The sequence below is a fragment of the Larus michahellis genome, chromosome 3 (assembly GCF_964199755.1).
Source record: "Larus michahellis chromosome 3, bLarMic1.1, whole genome shotgun sequence".
Taxonomy (NCBI): Eukaryota; Metazoa; Chordata; class Aves; order Charadriiformes; family Laridae; genus Larus; species Larus michahellis.
This window is the reverse complement of record NC_133898.1, coordinates 76,900,664-76,922,097: the sequence shown is the minus strand read 5'-3', so window position 1 is coordinate 76,922,097 and position 21,434 is coordinate 76,900,664. Positions and strand designations below refer to the sequence as shown.

Here is a 21,434-nt window from a genome sequence, read left to right as displayed (position 1 = left end):
TATAAAAGTACACCTTCAATCCTACAGAAAGAGCATAGAAATTTAGAATAAAACGGCCTCCGTTTTTACCTTGAAGTAGAGACACTAGGCAATTCCACTTGAGATTTCATCTGAACACTGTTTTAGCGCTCACAGGAGCTGAACCAGTCAGATTAATCTATCTGAAAACACCATGTAGCAATAATATAAATAGCAACACTGTTTTTCACAAATTAGTCCATGTGTAGGTTCAGGATAGAGAAAACTGTAAAATAAATAAGTCCACATAGCTAAAAAAAAATAAATCACTAAATTATAAAAACAACATTAGCGGTAACTGTTTAACAATGAACTGAAAGCAAAACATCACCAAGTTAAAACTGGTAACCAGTCTACATTGCTATACCTTTTTTTTTTTCTATTAACATAAATATAATCAGAAAACTTAAGATACTAACAGTTTTGCCATAAAAATGTTACCCTAGAATTTACTTGGTTCTAACTGCTAAGCTTTCTAAGAGATTTCTGCTGTTATCCACACCACGGGTCAATTGATTGACTCGCACCGTAGTCATTTGAAACTTTCTTTTAATACCATATATGTAACTGATGCTCATATATTTTCTTAACAGTGTGACTGGAGAGTGGTTTTGATCTTTGCAGTTTTTTGTTTCCTTCAGTTAAATACTGTTTTACACCATGCATAACTGTGCAGCTAACTTGCAGTAACGTTCCAGGAAATTGGAAGCGTTAATATGTCAACTGTCCCACGGGAGTGAAACAGCACTGCCAAGCGACACTCACTGAATAAACTATGGAACATGATCTTAATTTTTTAATGTAATTGCTTCCTACATAAATGGAGAAATCAGGAATTCCCAAACAATGTGGAAAATTTTGCAGTCCTCAGATAACCGAGTACTTAATACTGCTAAGTGGAAACATTCTGTCCTGAGCCCTGATTTTTGCCAAGTGCGAAACACCCGTTTTGTAGCTGTGGTAAGAAATGGTTGAGGTGGTTCACAACCTCATCAGAGGCCTTCAGGGACTGAATACAGACCAGACACGTTTTAAAACGGAGATGACCTAAAGGAAAAATAAGTATGGTACAAACATTAAAGTACAGTCTATTTTTTTTTTCCTGACAGCCACATACCATGCTGCAGTTTCATGCCTTCCAGCTTCTCTGGGTTTGTCACAGACTTCATATAATTGAAATTTCTTACAGCTAAGTCAGAGTGCTTAAAACAGTTTGATAGCACTACATTTTATGGACTTCATCTGCATAAAGGAGTTAAAACTTAGTGGTCTTCTGCTACTGGGGAAACAAGCTAGACATCCATTACTAAAATACATCTTTCCTGTATCAAATTTTTCAGGCAACTTGAAAAGCAACTCCTTTTTGTACTGCTCTGAGATTGTTCTAATTGCAATTCCTGAAGTGAAGTACGGTTGCAGAAGCCTCTGGCTTCACCACACAGAACTACAGGTCCTTTGACCCTCTGCTCTAATTTCAGAGCACAGATAACTCCACACAAACCCTTGACGAAGGAAAAGACCAAGTAGTGGCAGCACGGCTGTTTTGATGCTCTTATTCCAGAAACCAGGTGAAGTAATAAAATGAGCCCTAATGAAGGAAACAGAGTATCCAACTGAATCATTCTTCACAGCTTGTTCCTACATTCAGTAGTTTGGAGAAAAGATTTCTTGTAGTTTGTACCACTGCTCAAACGATGACTCTCCCCTACCCACCAGACTCCCGAGATCAAATATTCACAATCCTCAGAGAGACGCACCTGCGGCACTATTTGCAGTCTTCCAATATGGCTCCTTAACAGAAATGCAAAGACCTGTGACACAGCAGCATTTAATAAGTCATTTGCTACTAGATGAAATGTTGTCATTGAGTAATGCAATTGTCCCCCATGTCCTGAGCATAACGGTCTGACATTATAGTCCTTAATTCATCAATATCCTTTCGTAACTGACAAACGTCCGAGAGCTTCTTCGAAAGGGTTTCTGTGCTGTGGTAATTTTCATTCTCTTCAGCTGAACAGCTCAGCGCTACAAAAAACAACAGCCAAGGTTAAAGCTCTAGCAACTGCACTTTGTGAATATTTCAACCCTTGAAATAAGGGGTAGGTGGCTTTAATTTAATTACATCAAGACAAATCATGCTTTAGTATGATGAAAAGCCAAGGAAATGTGGTAACACGTGAACTTAAAGTCAATTCAGAGCCCATCAGTGCTTCTCTGAAAGACATGCTTTGCTGTTTGCACCAAGATCCAGACCTGCTGAAGTCTGATGGATCTCAACAGCAGTGAGAATGGTGGGTAGAACAGCCATTTCCTAGATATTTTGGAGGTTTCTACAGCCATTCAGAGAAGAGGATAGTACTACAGATCTGCTGCACTACTCATCCTGCTGGCTGACAATGGTCTTGTGGACTTTGAGACTGGCATATGCTGCACTCCCTAGTACTTTGGACTGTTACAGTGCAGATGAGCCTAAGTCGCACGTAATAGCTCTTGCTGCACAGGACACTACACTTTTACCTTTCTACCTTGCTGATGGTCCAGTTCAGCAACCGGTCTATCTGACTAATTCTAATTAGCACTCAGAAAACAATAGAATATGATAGATTTTGGTCAAAAAAAGTGCAATTGTTTATTAAGCTTGTTAAAAGAAAAGACCTAACACAAATATTGGGTCCATATGAAGAGCCAGCTAACTTCTCTCCTGACTTGGCAAGGACCCATATAGTCATACGCATTTAGCAGCCCAGGTGCACTAAAAGCCCAGCTTTTCCAGAGAGCTCCAGGTGTACACTTCACACACAACTGCTCCAGTTGCACAGCAAAGGGGACACCGGCCTGTCCAGCTGTGAAGTTCGAGCACCACTTCGCTGAACTGTAACTCCTCTGTGTCAAATCACTACTAAACATTGGCATGACAACATCACTTACATCTGATTCCCAGTAGTAAGGAAAGGTTAGGCTCCTTGCCCTGAGCTCTCTGGGTAAGAATACTGCACAGTGCTTTCAAGTCAAACAAGCAATGGGACATCTCCTTGAACAACTGGTCTGCTATAGGCATCTTCTCAGATACTGGTTGCCTGGATTGCTCCACCTGCCGCATCTGCTCCTTCAGGGAGGCATTCTCTTCCATCAGTCTTTGGTTCTTTGTGAAAAGTAAATAGGAAAAAGGGGAAAGTTAGTCTGCAGCATGCATCATAGCAGAAAGTTTCCTGTTTCAAACCACAAACAATATAATTAAAAATTCCATACATGTAATCAGTATTTCTGTACCTCTCTAAAGAATGGCACATAGACAGCTTTTACATGGCTGTCTATTTCACATCATCATTGCTTAGCAGCCTTCAGCCTTGAAGTTCTCACTTCCTGAGGTAGGGACGGTATCTATTTTATGTCTGCACAGTAGACAGCACATCAAGTATGTATTAAGCTCATAAAGGCCTACCGTGAAATCTTATTATTATTCTATAAGGTTCTTCCCAGCTGATGTGGTCAGGGGTTGGGTTTTTGGAGTTTTTACTTACTTCAGAGAGAGTTTTATTTAACTGCTCTATATTCCTTTCTTTTTCTTCAAGTTCATTTGTCATCTTCTGAACTAGCAGCTTTTCTTGCAAAAGCTTCTCTTGCGTAGACTAAATTGAATGAAAACACAGGTAAGGATTTAAGATTTTCAGACATTTTATTAGCACTGACAAAAAAATGCATCCTCAGTAAACTTCTAAGTTTCAGTTATTTATTGCTTTTGTATTAATTCTTCATTTTTTATTTTCTACCATGTTCACCCGGTAATATTCAACTGGACCCCATAGCTCTATGTATACTAACACAGCTATTCCAAATATTAGTGAAACCCTTTAAATAAGCAGTATCTGTTTAGAAACAAGATGACTGTATGTATGCAAAACATTACTCCAATACGGAATGCATGAAGTCTAAAATAATCATGCAATATCATTTATTCTAATCAAATAATTTCACTTGAAATAAGAAGCATATTAATGACAACTAAGCTTCATTTGGGCAATTCCAAGTTGTAACTGAAGGGGTTTTTTTGGCCTCCTTTTTCCACAAAGACTATGTCAGGGCTTCCTACAACCCTTCACAACACAGAATTCACCTCACCTTCTATACAACTGAGAAGCAAGCCTTCGACAGCTGATACAGAACAGCAAGCTCTTTAAAATCATTCACATAAAAATAAATCAGAACAATCTATACAAGTCTACTGTGCTGAAAAAAACAACTGCAGGCAACAAAGTAACTTATTTGTACTTTATAATGTCATTTTTTAACAGATACAATAATTATTATTTTCAGTCATGAAAATAACAGTAGGTTTCTAGGATGTTGTTGGACTTAAGTATCAGAGCTTTCCATGACTGACTTTCAGATCAGTCACAAGCAGCAACAAATGAACAACCACTGCAATATGGGAACAGCTGCTGGCAATTCCCCAGTTTTCACCTACAGAGTTGAAACTGAGAAATCATGAGGTATTTCCCAAGTGGATATTTTGGTGTGAATTCAACATGACCACAGGTGTCTTTGTTGTTAAAAGCACTCATATTTATTCCACTAGTTGGCTTTTAGATCTGTGTACGTGTCTTTCAAGGTCACCTGGCAAAATTCAGAAAGAGGCATATTCAAACCATCTTATCTGAGTAGTAATAACAATGAATAGTGACTATATAAACTCCTGATACTTTAAAACAGAGAGATGATCTCAGCTTTCATGAAGAAAAAAAAAAATCCTCTTTTGTCACTAATGGTATTACTCACAAATCCAATGCTGTACTAGCACAGTGCATATAAAGAGTCATTCTCATCCCTAGCTCAGTACGTTAATATGTAAAATCTGTTGCCCAATTTCAATTATAAGATGCAAATCCAATCCCATCATGCTCAAAATACAGCTGAAGCACTGGTGACAATGGTGCATGCCTTGGCACAATTTTGATTGTAACCTTCCACAGAGCGGAACCAGAGGCCATGATGGGAAGAGGAGAAGTTGCATTTCACAAACTGATGGCTCTCAATTTATGGAATGGCACTGTCCCAGAAGAATGTTTTTTCTTGAATCTCTGTAGGAACAATCCTAATGGTTCTTCTTCCAAAATAGAGAACTCTCTCACAGGGAATTCTATATGGTAGCTTAAATAAAATGCTATAGGAAGATCGATGTCACTCTTCAGTAAAAGATATGTTTAAACTGCTGCACTATGACTCTGCCACCTTATTCAAAGGCAGAAAACAACCCCAAGCTCCCCACTTGACACGACCGCAGCAAATTGTGTCAAGCTATGTTGGCTTTGGGGTCTTTGGAAAACAATTTAGCTCTGGAAAAGTTGCTCCTAAGATGTACGAAGAATAAAACTTTCAGGTTACCAGTACAGAGGACTGTAGCACAAAGGAGACTATGTCTATACACAAGCCTGCCCTTTACTGTGTATGTGGCCTGCCGAGTGGAGAAGAAACCATTTAATTGATTTGCCAGCTATTAGAATTATTAGTGCTGATGAGAAGGCAGGGAGTAAGAAGAGGCAAGGGCAAGGCTAACACTGAGTGGAGATTTTAATAGCCTGGCCACTCATGGGATGTGGACAGCCTTGACAAAATTTCCCAACACATTCAGCTCAATGCTGCACAAGCAGTGAGAAAAGCCAGTACTTTGTCATACTCTTTGCAAAACTGGAAAACAATGGTGCTAAAATATACACACTTAATATGAACTATAAAAATCCACATTTTATTTTCATGTAAGTAGCAAGAATCAGCAGGCAAACCCCAGAAATGACTACTTGTTTTTAAAACCGTTTTCACACTCTTGACCTGCTTTCTCAGTTCACCACCACCATGACCCTCGAAAGGAAGCGCTGAAGTAATATGCATCCTAAAGATAAGCTGTGCAAGAAAGCACAGCTTCAGACTCTAGTGGGAGGGAGGGGAGGAAGAAAGAGGGCCCTGCCCCACGTCAAAGGAAACACCCTGGCCCGGGAGAGGGAAGGAAATAGCTCCGCTTCAGGCATTTCCTCTGTCGTGCTTGCAGATGATCAGAACTCACAGTGGTGTTGAATCATCTTCTTTAGGATTTTTTAAAGACATTGTCTACTGAGAAAAATTGCCATATTGGGTGAGGCTGAAGGTCCCACTAGCTCTGTCTGCCTGCAGCCAAACAGAAGATGCTTAGGGAGGAGGAGAAGAACAGGGCAATACAGTAATAGCAGGTGCCCAATACACCCTCCCAGTTTCCAAGTATCTTAAAATTTTAATAGTCTTTGATGCACTTCTCTTTCATTAGTAAGTTCAGGGACACACAGAGCCCCAGTTACAATACCTGCATTAGTACTACCACTTACATGTTTCATGTTGGTGTCAACGCCAGGCGTTAAATGTTTGTGCAGTCTTCCTGAGGGTGGGTAGGTAGTGGGGAAGACAGGTTCCGAAATATTACCTTCCCCATTGTATTTTCAGAACTACATTTGCAATTAAGTTTACATGACACTGCAACGTACTCCAAAAACAACTTTTAGAATATTCCAAATAATGTGCATATGTTCAGCTCATGAGTTGAACTATCAGAAATAAACACCGATTTCCACTTCTAGAAGATACACCTAACATCTATCTCTGCTAACCTTATCTTAAAGCTCAGAAAAAGCACGTGCTCACCAGCCTGGTTGAGCCTGTAGTGCTATGATTTCCCAGTGCTCACAGTTCTATGAGTCCTCCATACTTCATCCTTACTTTTTCCATTTTCTTTCCAAAGTTAGAATTCCGTGGCATTACTCCCAGCCTGGCAGAATTTCGGCTCATTGTGATTGACAGATGTACTTTGGATAACACAGGCATCACACAATCTTACGTCTACTGTCTTTTTCGTGCCAAAAATGTTAATTTTGTGATAGCTAAATTAATCATGCAGATGCAGGGTTTTTTTTTAAAAGCCATTCTCATCTATAATTTTTCCTCTTTCTGAAGATATACTATATATGCAGCATGGCATCTTGTGACGACCAACCAGAATTTTAATCCTTCACACTCAGGACAACAAATCAATGAAGCAAAACCATACAAGAAAGATCAAAATCATTCCACCACAATTATAAGCAAATAGAAACTAGTACTGCTTCATATACTGCTGTCTAAAACAGAATTTCTTTGTTTTCAGCTTGCAAGTTAAAAACAATGAACTGATACGTGCTCAAGAGTAAGTTTACTGTATGTCAGAAGACAGGGAATAAAATCAGATCTTCTGAGCTGAAGATAAATTGTATCTCTGTGATAAGGGATTTCAGTTTGTAATGAACTAATTTTCAACGCTTCCCAGGGAACAAATGCGGAAGGTGAGAGAGATCAAGGATACAAAGACGCTGCTGTAGTCTACAAGTAATCTGAGGGATAACACCATTTTCGAATCTTATTTTCTGTGCTCATATAAAATACCTCAAAACAGGAGATGTAAGAGAGAGTCCTGGAGAACAAAACACTACTCTGTTCACAGACTGTCACACCTACTCAGCATTTCCCAGCCTCAGCTCCCTAAAGTCATTTCAGACTAAGCACACAAACCAGCCATCTATATAAATGTGCACAAAGATCACTAGTCTCAAAATAAAGGTGATGGAGAGAAAGAGATCAGAAAGTTTAGGAAATATGAGAAGATTTAAGTTGGTGATAATACATTTAGGCAAGTTGTGCATTTTTCTTATAAGCACAACATATACACATAGTATATATGTAAATAATCTTCAATAAACTCTGAAGAGGGACAGAGAACCTCAGGAAGGTTATCGAGTTCAATTTGAGCTTTTTTTTAAATTATGAAATATCAAAAACTACATTTGCCCATGTCACGATTCTTGCATATAACAAGCTGCTCCATGAAAACATCTCAATCTGATGAATTTTGTCTTCTTCAAACCTAGAGAAGCTTAAATGACTGATTCTGCTTTTCACTTAACAGATGTATGTTATGTTGCAACTTATGAGTCCCCTACTGCTTCTCTACAGATGTATTTAATACACTGTAATTTAATTAAGCAAAAATATGGCTGTTGACAGGAACCAGGACTACTATTTACCCACATGGTAGAGAAAGGAAACAATTTAATGGTGGAAGACAACTTACTTTCAATAGCTACAAATAAGCAAACTTGGCTCCAGGGTGCAAAGTGGAAATAGAAAGCACCTTCCCTTAGCAAGTGTTAGCAAGCAGTTTTGTGTCTCTCTGCTTTTTTGGATTATGGCTCCATAGAGAGCTCCCTTCCACTTCGGAAGGAGTATGCATTCAGCAGCTTGTTTACTACCATTTTGTTGTTCTTCCAAACCTAACATACACAGAGCCAAAGCAGAAGCACCTTCTTCATTCTCAAGGGACAGCCCTGTAACATCCGACTCTCTGGAGGGCAAGGAAGCAAAAAATATGGAGACAAATACCAATCTAGAAGAAGAATGCAGAAACTAGAATTTATTGAATTTGGCTTCAGTATATACTGAAAACAGCTGTTTGTTTGTTTTTTTAAATGCTCATCTTTTTCTAGAGCAAGTCTTACCTTCTTCCCTATAACCTGTATAATGTTTCCTTTTCTCCACAACAAACCCCCGTCACTAAGTAACTTTCAAGTCTCAGGAGCCTGATGTGTTAATCCAATCCACAGAGCTGCAACTGACTCTGAGCTGACAACTTGTGCGGTCTCAAAAAATCCTTGGCTCCAACCTAGATGCTTAAGATCCGCCAAGAGAGATGTCTAAGTGACTGACGTGTCAGAAACCACTTGAACAGGGACCTGCTTAAATGATGTGAAACGTGAAGTGGTATGGTTTAGAAAGGCACCTGTCTCTACTAAAGCTCTCAGCAGTGAAGTTCCTAATCAGTATCACCTTTTATACTTTGGATGACCATCTGAATCCCAAAGTCGGATGGGAGGTTTCACTGTTACTTACAGAGGCAGTCCTCACACTTGAAACAGGGTTTTTATATGACACCCACTAGATCAGCAGAATAAGGATGCTACATAGCAACAGTTTTTCACTTTATGATGAGTTTCAGCAACATGCTAGACCATACAAACATCAACAACAAATACATTATGAGCCTGAAAGAGAACACAGGTTTAATACAGGCTACTAGATTAACTTCTTGGCATTTCTACCTTTGCCTCCTATTTGGGAAGATAAAAGGATGAAATTCAACTTTAGTAACAAAAAAATGTAAAGAGTAAACAACAGAATATACACTCTTCCTTACCTGCATGTCTAAAATCAGTCCAGCTATCTGATTTTGTTGATTGTCTATGACCTAGAATATAAAATTGAGTAATTTAAAGGCTTGAATCTCTCCAGAACCACTTGTAAAAACCAGCTTACAGGTGTGTAGCCATAAATTTTAAATGGAATCTTTGAAAATGTACACGACAATACAGAGATTTTAACTCTGATTCACGCAAAAAAACCATACGGAACAGAAACAGACATGTATTGAAAAGAAATCTGAGTTAGCAACAAATGTGTAATTCTTTAGTGAGATATTTATTTCTAAAGTAAAAAAAAAAAAAAAAAAAAAAGAAATTCAGGACTCAAGGTTAAAGATGCCACCAAGAGACTAACCTTACTGGCTTTCTCATTCTTTTCTTTGAGACATTCATTCTCGCTCTGAAGCTGTTTTGTGTCCAGCATGGGAAGGCGAATACCATCTTCCAGGCATTTTTCTACTTTCTGTTGTAAACTGCCATTCAACATGAAAGAAAAAATAAGTGTGCTGACAGAAACCAGGCTGCGTGTTCTAGTGAAAAATTAGAAAGTTGCACCACCTTCCAACAAGAACTGAAAAACCTTACTTAGCAGAATCCAGCCTTATCTACGAGCACACCAACAGTGGATGAATGATGCAAAAATTCTAAACTACTGAAACTAAAATAGATTCATGCAGAAATAGTTTTATGGGTCAGATTCTGTGCTGCATCTCCCTGAAGGCACAGCTCCAGCAGTATGGCATAGGGAGAGAGGGCAGAGAGGAGCAAAGAAGAGCTTTGTGGTGTTCACAGCTGCTCTGTGCTACCGTAGGAAGCAAAGCCAGCACCAGCATAGATCAGAGGAGTCTTCAGACCTCTCAAAGTCCAGAACTGGAGGTTGCACCGAGTACCAGTGGCCTATCCTTCATGCCCTCTGGGAATTCTAAGGGAGAGAGTAAAGCCAATCCTGCCAGCTGCTCCCACACGAGGGCATGACCTTCAGACCCTCTGTAGCTCAACTCAAGCTCCTAGGTGTAGCTAGGGCCTCTGCCTGCTCACCTTCTCTCAGAAAGGAAATACATTTTATTAGTGTTAATCCTGCTGTCTAATTTAGAAACCAGAGGCCACCTCAACTATTTGAAGGCTTTCGGAGAAGACAAAATGATCCCCCTCTAGATTATGAGGGCATGAAGAAAAATCCCTTTCATTGGTAAGATGGAAACAATGCATCAACAATTTGGCTGGCAAGGTGTCACAGCCAGCTTGCCTTTCATCATGGAAACACTTTCAGACTCCCGTGGCATGCACCTTTATCCAATGGAGGGACAGTGAACTGTAGTAACATCCACATAAATTATTCTAAGTGATTCCTCCCCGCTTCCCCTCTCCCCCTTTTTTAAAAATAAGTGTTTAAGTAGCTCCCCTGATCTAAAATGTACCAGAGTAATGATGTCTCCATGCTTCATTTGTAATCTTCTCATGGATATCTGTCCCATTTGTTTCTTCATAGTTATGCAAGTTCAATGACAGCAGATCAGCTACAGCTAAATTTCCCTGTAAGTAACCCCACCCTCAGTGAAAAGGTAAGAAACAGCTACAATTTATTTAAATCTTTGACCCTTCCCTGATATACCCGTCAGCCAATCTCCAGGGAGCTTTTCCACAGCTCGCGACAGAACAGTTATCAAATAGGAGCGCTGACAGCTTCTACACAATACCCCTTTGCTCCACATGTTTATTCTATCCTCTATCTGGCAGCAGCCTATGATGCCATTGCAGCGGTGTCCCACATCTTTAAAGAAAGATCGTGAAGAGTGTCCTAAGCAGACTGTTCTCTGCGGTATTACTTGCAACTTGACACAAATAAAAATCTTGTTGGATTTTCCATTACACTACACAGTCACCCTGCACGGTAATATATTTATGCCACGAAAAAGTCATTAGCATTGTAATAGATTAAGAGCGCAAATAACATTAGGTCTTGACATCAGGTGGGATAGTACACCAGTTTCAGGGCACAGCCCAAGCAGCTGTTCATACCTCTGTACTGTTGTGACCAGCTCTTTTTCCTTTTTCTTCTGACACACCAGTTGCAACTCTCTTTCTCTGCACTGCGATCGGGCCTCTCCGAGCTTCTTTTCTAACTCAGTCATAGTTTCTTGAAGTTGCTTGTTCTTCTCCTCTAGAATTTGCAGCTAACACAGGTTACATTAGTCAGACACGGTGCCACATTAGCAAAAGGCCTTGTGGCAGGCCACAGCCTTGCAGTTACATTCTGTATAACCTTAGGTTCATTTCACTTATTTGAGTATGAGAATCCGGAATAGCTACAGTGCTTTCTGAAACATTGAAACAGTTCTCTTCCTCAACAGGTGGGGGAAAAAATATACATTGAAACAGTAAAACAAACTCCCTTTACCATACCTGTTTAGTCTGCCCTTCTACATCATCCAGCGTTGGTAGGTCAGCCAGATATTTTTCTAAGGTTTCAATTCGTCTTTGTTTTTCTTTGTTTTGCTCAGACTCTTTCTGGTATTTCTTTTTCAGGCTATTAATATATCGGTCTCTAGTTTTAAGCTAGAAGAAAGTAAGATACATGTTTTATGATTACAGTGAAAAATAAATCACCTTTGGAAGCAGAGGCTGATCACTCTTCAAGAACTGTACTCTCAGCTGCTTAAAAGGGTTGGTTACTACAGAAAACAAAACCAAAGAATGATTAATCCCAGCAGCTCCAAGTCATAGACCCACACGTGACCACAAACCACAGTTGCTTCACCTCTGCCCAGAACACTCCATATGCCTTGCGAACTGAAAACATAAACAGTTCAACAAAATTAAAATATTCTTAGTTTTTTCACCAATGGAGATGTTCATGTGCAACAAATGATCAGGAAATATTTTAGTCCATCCTCTTCCTCTGGCCTGGGAAAACAACTTAAAACACAGGGACCAAGAACTTAACCCAACAGGAACTGAAGCCAACAACCTGACTTTGATGCAGTCTGACAAATACATCAGAGGACATCAGAACAGTGTAGGGGCTTTCTTAAACACCTTTTCTACAGGCATCTTAATTGTCCATCAGCCCGCAAAAGGTTTTTTATATTGTGTTATCTTTGCTTGCACTCCTGGTACTTACTTTGCTTTATTACCTAGGTCAAAAAAGCAGGAAGGCAGGCAGGAAAAAGAGTATTTTCCAGTTATAGTCCAATTTAATGAAAAACAGTATCTCTATTGCTTGAACTGAGGTGTAGTAATTCACAGATAACAAACACTTATCACTAGAGTAAACGCTAAACGTACTTTATTTCAGTGCCACAGACATCCATCTCACTGAGAAATAAACGTGTGACACTGTCAATGTCAGAGCTCAGTAACAGAGCCTACTGAAAAGTTTAAGCCAATAATATCTGGAAAGTTCTTCCAGAGATAGCCTTCTGTATGGGCCACAAAATCGAGGGTGGCCAAAAGGGCAGAAATCTTCATATCTTTTATTTTATCAAGACCTCAAAACTGAACAAAGCTTTCAGGCTGCTGTAAAATCTTTCTGATTAGACAAAGCCCAAGTAAACCCCACATTCAGTAAGGCAAAGTTGCAACTCGGCCATGATCTTTTGCCACAATACGTGCTTCAGAACCACATACTCCCCTCCACACCCCAAGCCTTAAGGCAGTGATTCAAATATGCACACGTAAGCCAACGTTCCACAGTAAGAATTGCCAGAAGTCTGACCATTAGCTAAGCGAGTCCCTTCCCTCTACTTCTCACATACCACTAAGGGTGACAAGGTGACCAGTCAGAACATTCCAGTACATGTGTGAAGAAGATTACATGGTTTCCAAATCTTCTTGTCCTGCATATATACCATAGGAATTTCCTCTCCTGCAACCTCTCTCCTAATAGCTACCGTGTTTGCCTTGGGATTCCTCCTGCCCCCTCTAAATCCTCATCATCATCCCAGAGACTCTTTCCATCTTCTGTCACCTGAGATCAAAAAAAAAATTCAGTTCTTTTTCATTCATTCTTGCTGACTCTGCTGAGGGGAAAACAAGCTTTAGATTTTGGTTTGGTTGGTTTTTGTTTTTTGTTTTTTTTTTTTTTTTTGGTTTTTTTTTTGTTTTGTTTTGTTTTTTGTTTTTTGTTTTTTGTTTTTTAATTTCCTCCTTCATACACACACTGCTTGTGACTTTGTTGGGGCAGGAAAAAATAGGAAAGTTCTCACCTCTTCGCAATTAAATATTAAAAGCAAGGCCACAGAAATCATAAGGGAGAACACTACTACAAGCTATCAGCAGTACCTTTCAGGAGTCCTTCACAACTACCCATAGCAGAGGGAGAAGGAGCAGCCAGCAGGGGACAGGTACCTGAACTGAAGCATTTCCAGCCCAGCAGTCCAATTTTGAGATGAAATGCCTCAGAACTAAAGTGAGGGCTGCAAAATCTGCAAATGCCAAGATTTTGCATTTGCATGCCTATTTCCTTCATGCCTCACTGGTGGAGAATACTGCGGTATCTACCTTACCAGGCTCTCTCAGCTAGGAAGCTGTGAGGAGCTACCACAACTACCAGCCAGCCACAACAGGGAAGCTTTTTCAGGCTTCTGAAATCTCAGTGCTGATTAAAGAGCTCTCAATCACCTCAGTCCTACACTGACTACCCATGGAGCCTAGGGAAAAACTGCTTCTCTTCAGGCACGAGAATTACTCAAAAAGTGGGTATGTCTGTATGGGGCAAAGACAGGTACGATGCCAGCAGTGAACAAAGAGCACCTCTGATCTCTGCTGACCCTGCAGTTTCTGAAAAGAGAACCATCAAGTATATCCACCCTAACGTTAGAAGGGACACGCTTCAGACCAAGAGTCCTTCTACTCTGGTATCTCATCTCCAACAGTAGCCATGAGCAGATGTCTACAGTACGAAAAAAAACAAAGAAAGCACATTTTCCCAGCCTGCAGCTGCTTTCACCTTAGGGGCTCTCCTGAGGCAGCTGTTATTTCTGTGCATTTAGAATAAGGCAGCACTTCCATCAACTCACCCATTTTTCCCTTGAGACTACCTATACTCTTCACATCCCCAACTGCCTTCAGAGAGACAATCTACAGGTTTGCTAGAGAGTGGCATGAGGAATTGGTTCCTTTTGCTGATCAGGTACTTGGCTCCTAGAGCTTTGCTAGATGTTCCTTATGTTTTCTTTGCTCCCACCTATACCAAATGGACATAGCTTGTCCGTTATTATCAAAAACATACCATCTGTACACTATATTTAAATGTATGTTAAAAACTCTAATGTAGGAAAAGATATTATTTGCAAAGTGGTGCAGACAGAAAAGTAGAAATGTATGCTAGCAGACTTAACCTAAACTTCTATGTGTTCTTTTAGAATACACTTAGAAGCAAAGCTCACATGAGTGTTAACAGCATTTTCTCCACTCCCTGGCCAAATCTGGCTTTGGGATGAAAAAACCTACCCTCTCCGAAGAGGCAGACATTTGCTCGGAAATAACCGCAGCACAGCTATTGGCAACAATCTCTCTTATCAGCAAGAAATTGTACTTTTGTTCCCTAACATCAGTCAGTGAACAGGGGCACCAAGCTTTTGGGCTCTGGGCTGATCTCCCTGTGAGCACAGCAAAGGAACTCGAGAGACGGCTGTCCCCAGGCTCAGCACCCAGCCTACTGCTTGGGTTCCCAGCCTGCCACATCCTTGTGGGAACACAGCACAGCTCCCTCCTCCCTCCACAGTTTTCCCTCAAATAGAAGGGTACTAATTTTATTACAGAAACACATGCGTTCCCTCACTGCCCTTTCTCTCCTTGGGAGCCTTTTGTTCAGTGCACAGAATGGACGGGTGTGTTAAGGGGTGAATCAGGACTGTGCAGTGAATCAGGCTCCTAGCCAGAGACCATCCTGCTGACACAAGCACTGCTGCACAGGTTCCCACCACTGCCACCACCTACAGCAGCAATTCCTACCCAGTGAGGAGGAACACAAGCAGTAAAAACTAAGACAGGAGGAACCAGCGGCATCCAATTACTGCCCCTCCCGAATGTCACCCTTAGTGAAAAGCATACTGCAGGGTTCATAGGAAATGATGAGGCAGAATTTGAGATGAATTATGCTTTCTTCTTTGAATTCCCACCTCCAACTTCACTGTACCATACTGCTCCTACCCCTTGAACATGCATTAATATAAATCTAAGCCCAGCAATCAAAGAAGAGATGGTAACAGTGACAATATATCCCTAAACATGAATAAGGAATCACTTGGTCAGTGGCACATTCCTGCTTGCATTAAAGAATGGCTGTCGGGACATTCAGAACTACCTGTGGGTAGTTCTTCAGTGCTTCAGACTCCAAAGGAACCCCTTGTCAAGACAGTTCCAAGAACACAGCCATCTAAGTCCCTTCCCTGTCTCAGACTAAAGTCTACTCTGCACATCCCAGCAAGGCTACAAGAGACTCACTCCTGCTGAGCAGGCACATCCAGGTTGGTAAGTGCATCCCAAAGCATGAGACCCACACTTACAAGCCATGCTAAAAACAGGCATTTTGGTTTCACACTCTTGCTATGTTTTTACATGATACTTTATTTACTGTAATAAACATTTCAAGCTACATGAATTCTGAAAGCAGCTTTTCTTCAAAGCAAGTTTAACTGCTACCTAGTTAAAACTGTCATCATGATTGCCATTTCATCTAGTATTTCTTTTCAGGATGTATTCACTACAAGTTCAGACTTATCCATTGCCAACACCTACAATCACTATCTTTTTTTCTATCACAGATAGTTTAGCTAACCTTTTGAAAATAGCTCAGCAACCCACATACTAAGTTGCTTTCTAGCAAACAAAACACACGCTGCTATAAGAGTGTCAAAAGGAAATTCTGAACACAAGAGATACTTACTTTCTCCTCCATCTTCTTTTTCTCCTCACTAGATTTGTTTGAAATTTGTTTTACAAATTCACTGAGTTGCAATTCCTTATTCTCGGCTGCTGCAATCTTTCGCTCAAGCTCCTCAAGGTGGGATGTTGATCTTTCTGAAACGTGAGGTTGCAGTGATGCGCCCTCATACTGTGGTTGCTTACAAAAAGAAATAAAATAATCACACAAATGAACACACACATGTCACAGTATACTTCAGCAGTACAGCACAAAACAAGTCCTGCGTTTTTTTCCACTGACAGGAAGGGTGGGGTTTGATTGTTCAAACATTAAAATAGAAGGCAACAGCACGTATTTCAGGAATCTGGAGAAAAAAAATAAAGAAACATTTACATTCTCAACACACCCAAATGAACATTGTGGGGCCACCTTCCCCTCAGACTTATGGAAGAGGTGCAACTTTTCCTTCAAAAGAAACCCCTGAAAACCCAAACAAAAAGTGGTGTCAGAACAAATCACTGCCACTGCATTATCATACCATTCCCTAAGAAGAAAACCCCTCTATAAAATCGCTATGAATATATTGAAGTAAGAGATGCTCCAATTTCAAGATCCTTCTAAAGCAGAACACTAGTAACTAGTCAAACCTTAGAGCTATCACTCCTGTGGTGCAGAAGGGCGCAGGGACAAGCCTGAGACTACAGCTACAATCAGAAGGCAGGTCTTCTACCTTCTGTCCTGTCTACCAAAATTCTCCTCCGTTTCCATTTCATGCAGTTCAACATTACTCTTCTACATCCACTGCCCACAGACAGACAAGCACAAAATGGAAATCAGCTGCATGTGGGATGAAAAAGGACATGCATTCCATTCAGGCTTTCAGTTTCAAAACTCTTTTAATAATATAAATTGGTGTCTTTAAAGAAATTATACAGAGACTATTTTTAACTAGTAACATTCCTTCAGCAAAGCATTAAAAGAGATTAAAACCTCCATTAAAGGAGATTTGCATTTGTAAATTAATCTTATAGCAGGCATACAAATGAAGCAGAAATCCTAATACATCATAAAGTTTTTTTTAACTCTTTAAGAACGATGAACGCATCTGCTGCTTTATTTGAAGTGTATTATGGTATACTAAGATACGTGCACTAAAATTTTGGTTTCTGCAGTAATTTTTTCCCCAAAATCTTAATCTAGACAGAATTTTGTAATATTTTATAAAAGAACTTCTGGAAGAACCAAACGCCACATTCTTAGATGTCTGAAAAAGTTTCTGAATACGTAACTTCCCACGAGGGCTCTACTTGAATTTCTCTCCTGTCTCACACAAACCAGATTCTCACCTGATGCACGTTATGTTACCCCAAGGACATAAGTCACACTGCAGTACACTAGTGAGATCCTGGTGCAGTGTTTGTGACAGAAAAAGATAAGGTAATAGAAGGGGGACAGAAAAGTTATTTCTCTGCATATCTGCCTTAAATATTCTCTTTCTACGTTGCCTTTTAGATATGCCAAGGTCTGGAGATGGAATTTGTGTGCTATGACAGGGTGGCAGCCACATGCTACCTTATCCTTACACTTTCTGGTATTTGTGCTAGTTAGAGAACAATTAGGACAGGTATTCCCAAAATACCACCCCACATTCCCTTTCAGACTAGGTATTCCCTAGGAGTACTAATCCCTATCCTTTTCAGGTGTCTTGTGCAAAGGTATTCCACCAGTCAGTTTGCCTTCTCACATCTCTTCCTTCAATTCTACCAATACAATCTAACCACTCCTTTGGGTAGTAAGTCATTCTCCTCTTCAGAAAATCTTCCATCGTTTTTTTTCAGATACTCTCTTAGCAAATTGCTTTATTTCCTAATAGCTCCCTGTATAACTGCGCTACATGCACGCTGTTAAACCCTTGTTCTTACGGTGTCACAATCCCTCATTCTTACCCCATTTTTATCAGATTTCAAAACAAGTATGTATAAAATGTTAACGTAACTTAGATTTCTGTATGTAAGGTAAACTATAGCACTGACAGAGTACTCTCCTGTATGCAATTTAGTTATACAATTACACAACTATCAATAATCACAAAAGCTCTACATTTTGGCCTGCAGTAAATTGTGAACATGCTCTCAGGTGTCAGTTACCAGGCAATGTAAAGCTTTGCTAAAAGAAAAATATCCATCCTACCGGCAAATTAGTCATGTAAGGTTCTTCGCAGTTCACAAGATGGCTCAGTCTTGCATGTTGAGCTCGTAATTCATTCTCCCTTATCTTCTGATGTAAATTGTTAATTTGCTGCTTTTGCCTGTAATACACAGATTTTATTTGAAAAGAAAGGGAATGGAACAGAGATTAAAACAAACACAGACCTTCAGACTTATACTGAAGCATACTGTAACAATGCTATTCAACTATCCGGGATCTACATTACCTGTGGGCTTTTTCCTACCACAGCCAGACTGCAACCAGTCCAGTTTACCACTAGAACTGGAATCTCATCAGGATATGAGCAATTAAACTATGGCTACCATGTAACTTTCACTTAAAGCATACTCCAAAAGGTCTGTGCTCAATTGCCAATAATAACACAAATCTTGTACAAATACAACTTGAAAACTCTAAAGATTTTGTGGGGGTTAAGGAAGGCTTCTGTTGTCACTTGCTCATAGGGCCAGAAGTATATGCAGGAAGAAGTATATATAAAGGAGAATGAAAACAAGCAAAACTCGCACCTTCATTTTACTGGGGCATCTGCTCAGCCCCTCTTCTCTTTGCCAGAGCTGACTTTTGACAAAGGTTAAAGAGATTTACAAGCAGAGCAGAAAGAACTTTAGAAGAAAAAGTCATTATATACGACAGTCAGCATCGCTTTCCTGCAAGGTCTTCCTTTTTGTTTTGCTTAAGACTTTCTCAGTCAACTGCTTTACATAAAATGTTCCCTACCCCTAAGGGTGAAATACCGCAAGGCATACTAAACCAGAATTAACCTCTTACACCAATTGCTTGGCCAGTGTACAGCTGAAACAGTATCACTATTATATCACTATTTAATTATATCACTATTTAAATCATGACTGCATTTGAACTAGCATGACTGCAGGGCAAATGCAAGCCAGGTCTCAGCCCCAGCCCATGTTACAGCCCCGTGAGGTGTGCTCTACTCTCTAGGGAGCCACGGGCACCTCAATAACTGACTGCAGAACGGAGTTGTCAGCACCCATCAGAAACACACATAGAAACCTTCTCAATAAACCTAAAAGTCAATTTTATGCACCCCTTTAATTTCCCTTTTTCCTTCTTTTTTATACCAGGAAATATCTGCATGCAGGCATGAAATTGTTTCTCAAAGCTTCACTTCTAAGCATGTAGTACGATTGGCTTTGCTGGAAACAATGATGCTGAACTGAGATGACTAAACGCAGTCTTAAGAGGAGATAAACAAACAGCAAATATGAGTTAACTTCAAGGGAGAAGACCTGCCTGCATATACACTGGAAAAGCAAATCCTCTAAAAGTACAGAAGAAGGTCAAAGTTGGTTCGCTTCTTTTAAATTTGGGGAGAGTTGTGTTTAAGAAGAGCATCTCAAATGTTATCATGAGTATACAAAATATATATTATACAATCTATAAACTAACACAAAAGATGTATTAGTTGAAGAGATGCCAACTGAAAATTTTAAGAGGAAAAATCACGGAATCACGGAATCTTCAGAGTTGGAAGGGACCTCTAGAGATCATCTAGTCCAACTCCCCTGCTAGAGCAGGATTACCTAAAACATAAAAACCCAATTAAAGGGAATATTTTAGTCATGTACATTCTCCTAGCTAGTAATCAGCCAACTATGTTCCAAATTATTTGGTTTACATGATGAATTTAATATTTCAAAAGTAGTGAATAGATTAGAAGTTAAACTTTTATGCTATATACGTTGCAGGAGACATGCCTACAGAACATATTTTTTATGTTTCCCTATTTTTATACCTACAAAGAATAGCAGTGAATGGAAAAACAGTATAAACAAGTAGCAATTTGGTAGTACCTTAGAACAATTCCTTTAATGCAATTCATACAAACAGAGCAACTGAATGTATTTATGTGACTCCATAGTAAGTCTTAAAATATTCTGTATCACCACAGGTAATTTTGAGGCTTCTCTCTTCCATTCCACTGTCTAGATGGAACAAGCACGTATTAATATAGAAGGCGTATGTAACATTGAAAGACCTTGTACAGTTCTAGTTGGCATCTGTACGGTGGCACTACAAACAAAAAGCTTCAAACTTATTTTGGAAGAAGCAGATTTGAAGATTAGGTAAAAGAATATGCTCTTAACTTGTAACAGACCTTATATGAGCCCAACAGCCTGTATAATCATATGAGAAAATATAAAGCCTCGATGACTCCTGTGCATGCTTGGTCACAGATACTAAAATTATTTAGCATGAGTTGTCTTAACCTATGAACAGGAGTAATTTTTCATTTTTTAATCACCTTATTACTTACTAGTCATATCTATTAAAATATCTTTGGCCCATGTGTTTTAAAATTATTTATCCATTTGTCACTTATCCCTTGAAGGCACTACACGATTTTCTGCTTATGACTGATTATATCTTAGCAGTACCTTCCTTCACAGGCAGGATTTCAATAGCCTGAACTAAACGCTACAGCCTGGAGTGGACGGTTTAAAATATTTTTGAACTTCCAACGTAGTCTGAACTACATTACCATATTTCCTTTCATAAGCCTTTCCCTACCCTACCAAATCCCTGCAGGAAAAAAGGTGAGACAAATTAATCTGTGATGAAGCAGAGCTGCGCTAGCACAGAGTATAACTAGCTTGCTTCTTTTCACTCTGCAAAGCATGAAACTCTCCACTGTTATAAAACCTTGCCAACAAAACACACTGTACAAATGTTTTAAGGCCGTGTAGGTCCCGCACACTTCTTTGCATAACAGCCTCTCTGAAAATATCATTAACCTCATAGCACCCAGAAACAAAAATTCTGAAAACAGTCCAGCAGTCACAGGCAGAACAGAAGATAAGCACCATAGAAACATATTTACTATTTACATACAATCCTATAAGTCTTTGGAGACTTCATACCAGATGCATTTTATCACTGATGTTCTCATATGCTAAGACAGTTTTAATCCTCTGTTAGCCCACAGCTGTTACTATTAATCTGCTGCATAACCACAGACTGTGAGCTTTACTTAAGGGGAGTGTAGAAAAGTTCAAACGCTCTCACAAACACAGCTCACATACTGCAGTGGGAACACTGTCCCCAGAAGC

At 39.7% G+C, this 21,434-nt stretch overlaps 1 protein-coding gene across 1 annotated transcript in view; it reads right to left on the bottom strand.

The window, feature by feature from the left end:
• Positions 1 to 397: 397 nt before the first annotated feature.
• The window catches only part of CEP85L (centrosomal protein 85L), a 114,940-nt gene continuing 93,903 nt past the window's right edge, over positions 398 to 21,434 (bottom strand). The window contains exons 5-13 of the mRNA XM_074580875.1: positions 18,325 to 18,442; positions 16,156 to 16,332; positions 11,670 to 11,822; positions 11,286 to 11,440; positions 9,622 to 9,739; positions 9,263 to 9,313; positions 3,540 to 3,647; positions 2,947 to 3,160; positions 398 to 2,043 (exon numbers count right to left, since the gene is read on the bottom strand). Of these exons, the coding sequence (XP_074436976.1) occupies positions 1,880 to 2,043; positions 2,947 to 3,160; positions 3,540 to 3,647; positions 9,263 to 9,313; positions 9,622 to 9,739; positions 11,286 to 11,440; positions 11,670 to 11,822; positions 16,156 to 16,332; positions 18,325 to 18,442 (1,258 nt within the window). The 3' untranslated portion in view covers positions 398 to 1,879. The remainder of the gene's footprint in view (positions 2,044 to 2,946; positions 3,161 to 3,539; positions 3,648 to 9,262; positions 9,314 to 9,621; positions 9,740 to 11,285; positions 11,441 to 11,669; positions 11,823 to 16,155; positions 16,333 to 18,324; positions 18,443 to 21,434) is intronic.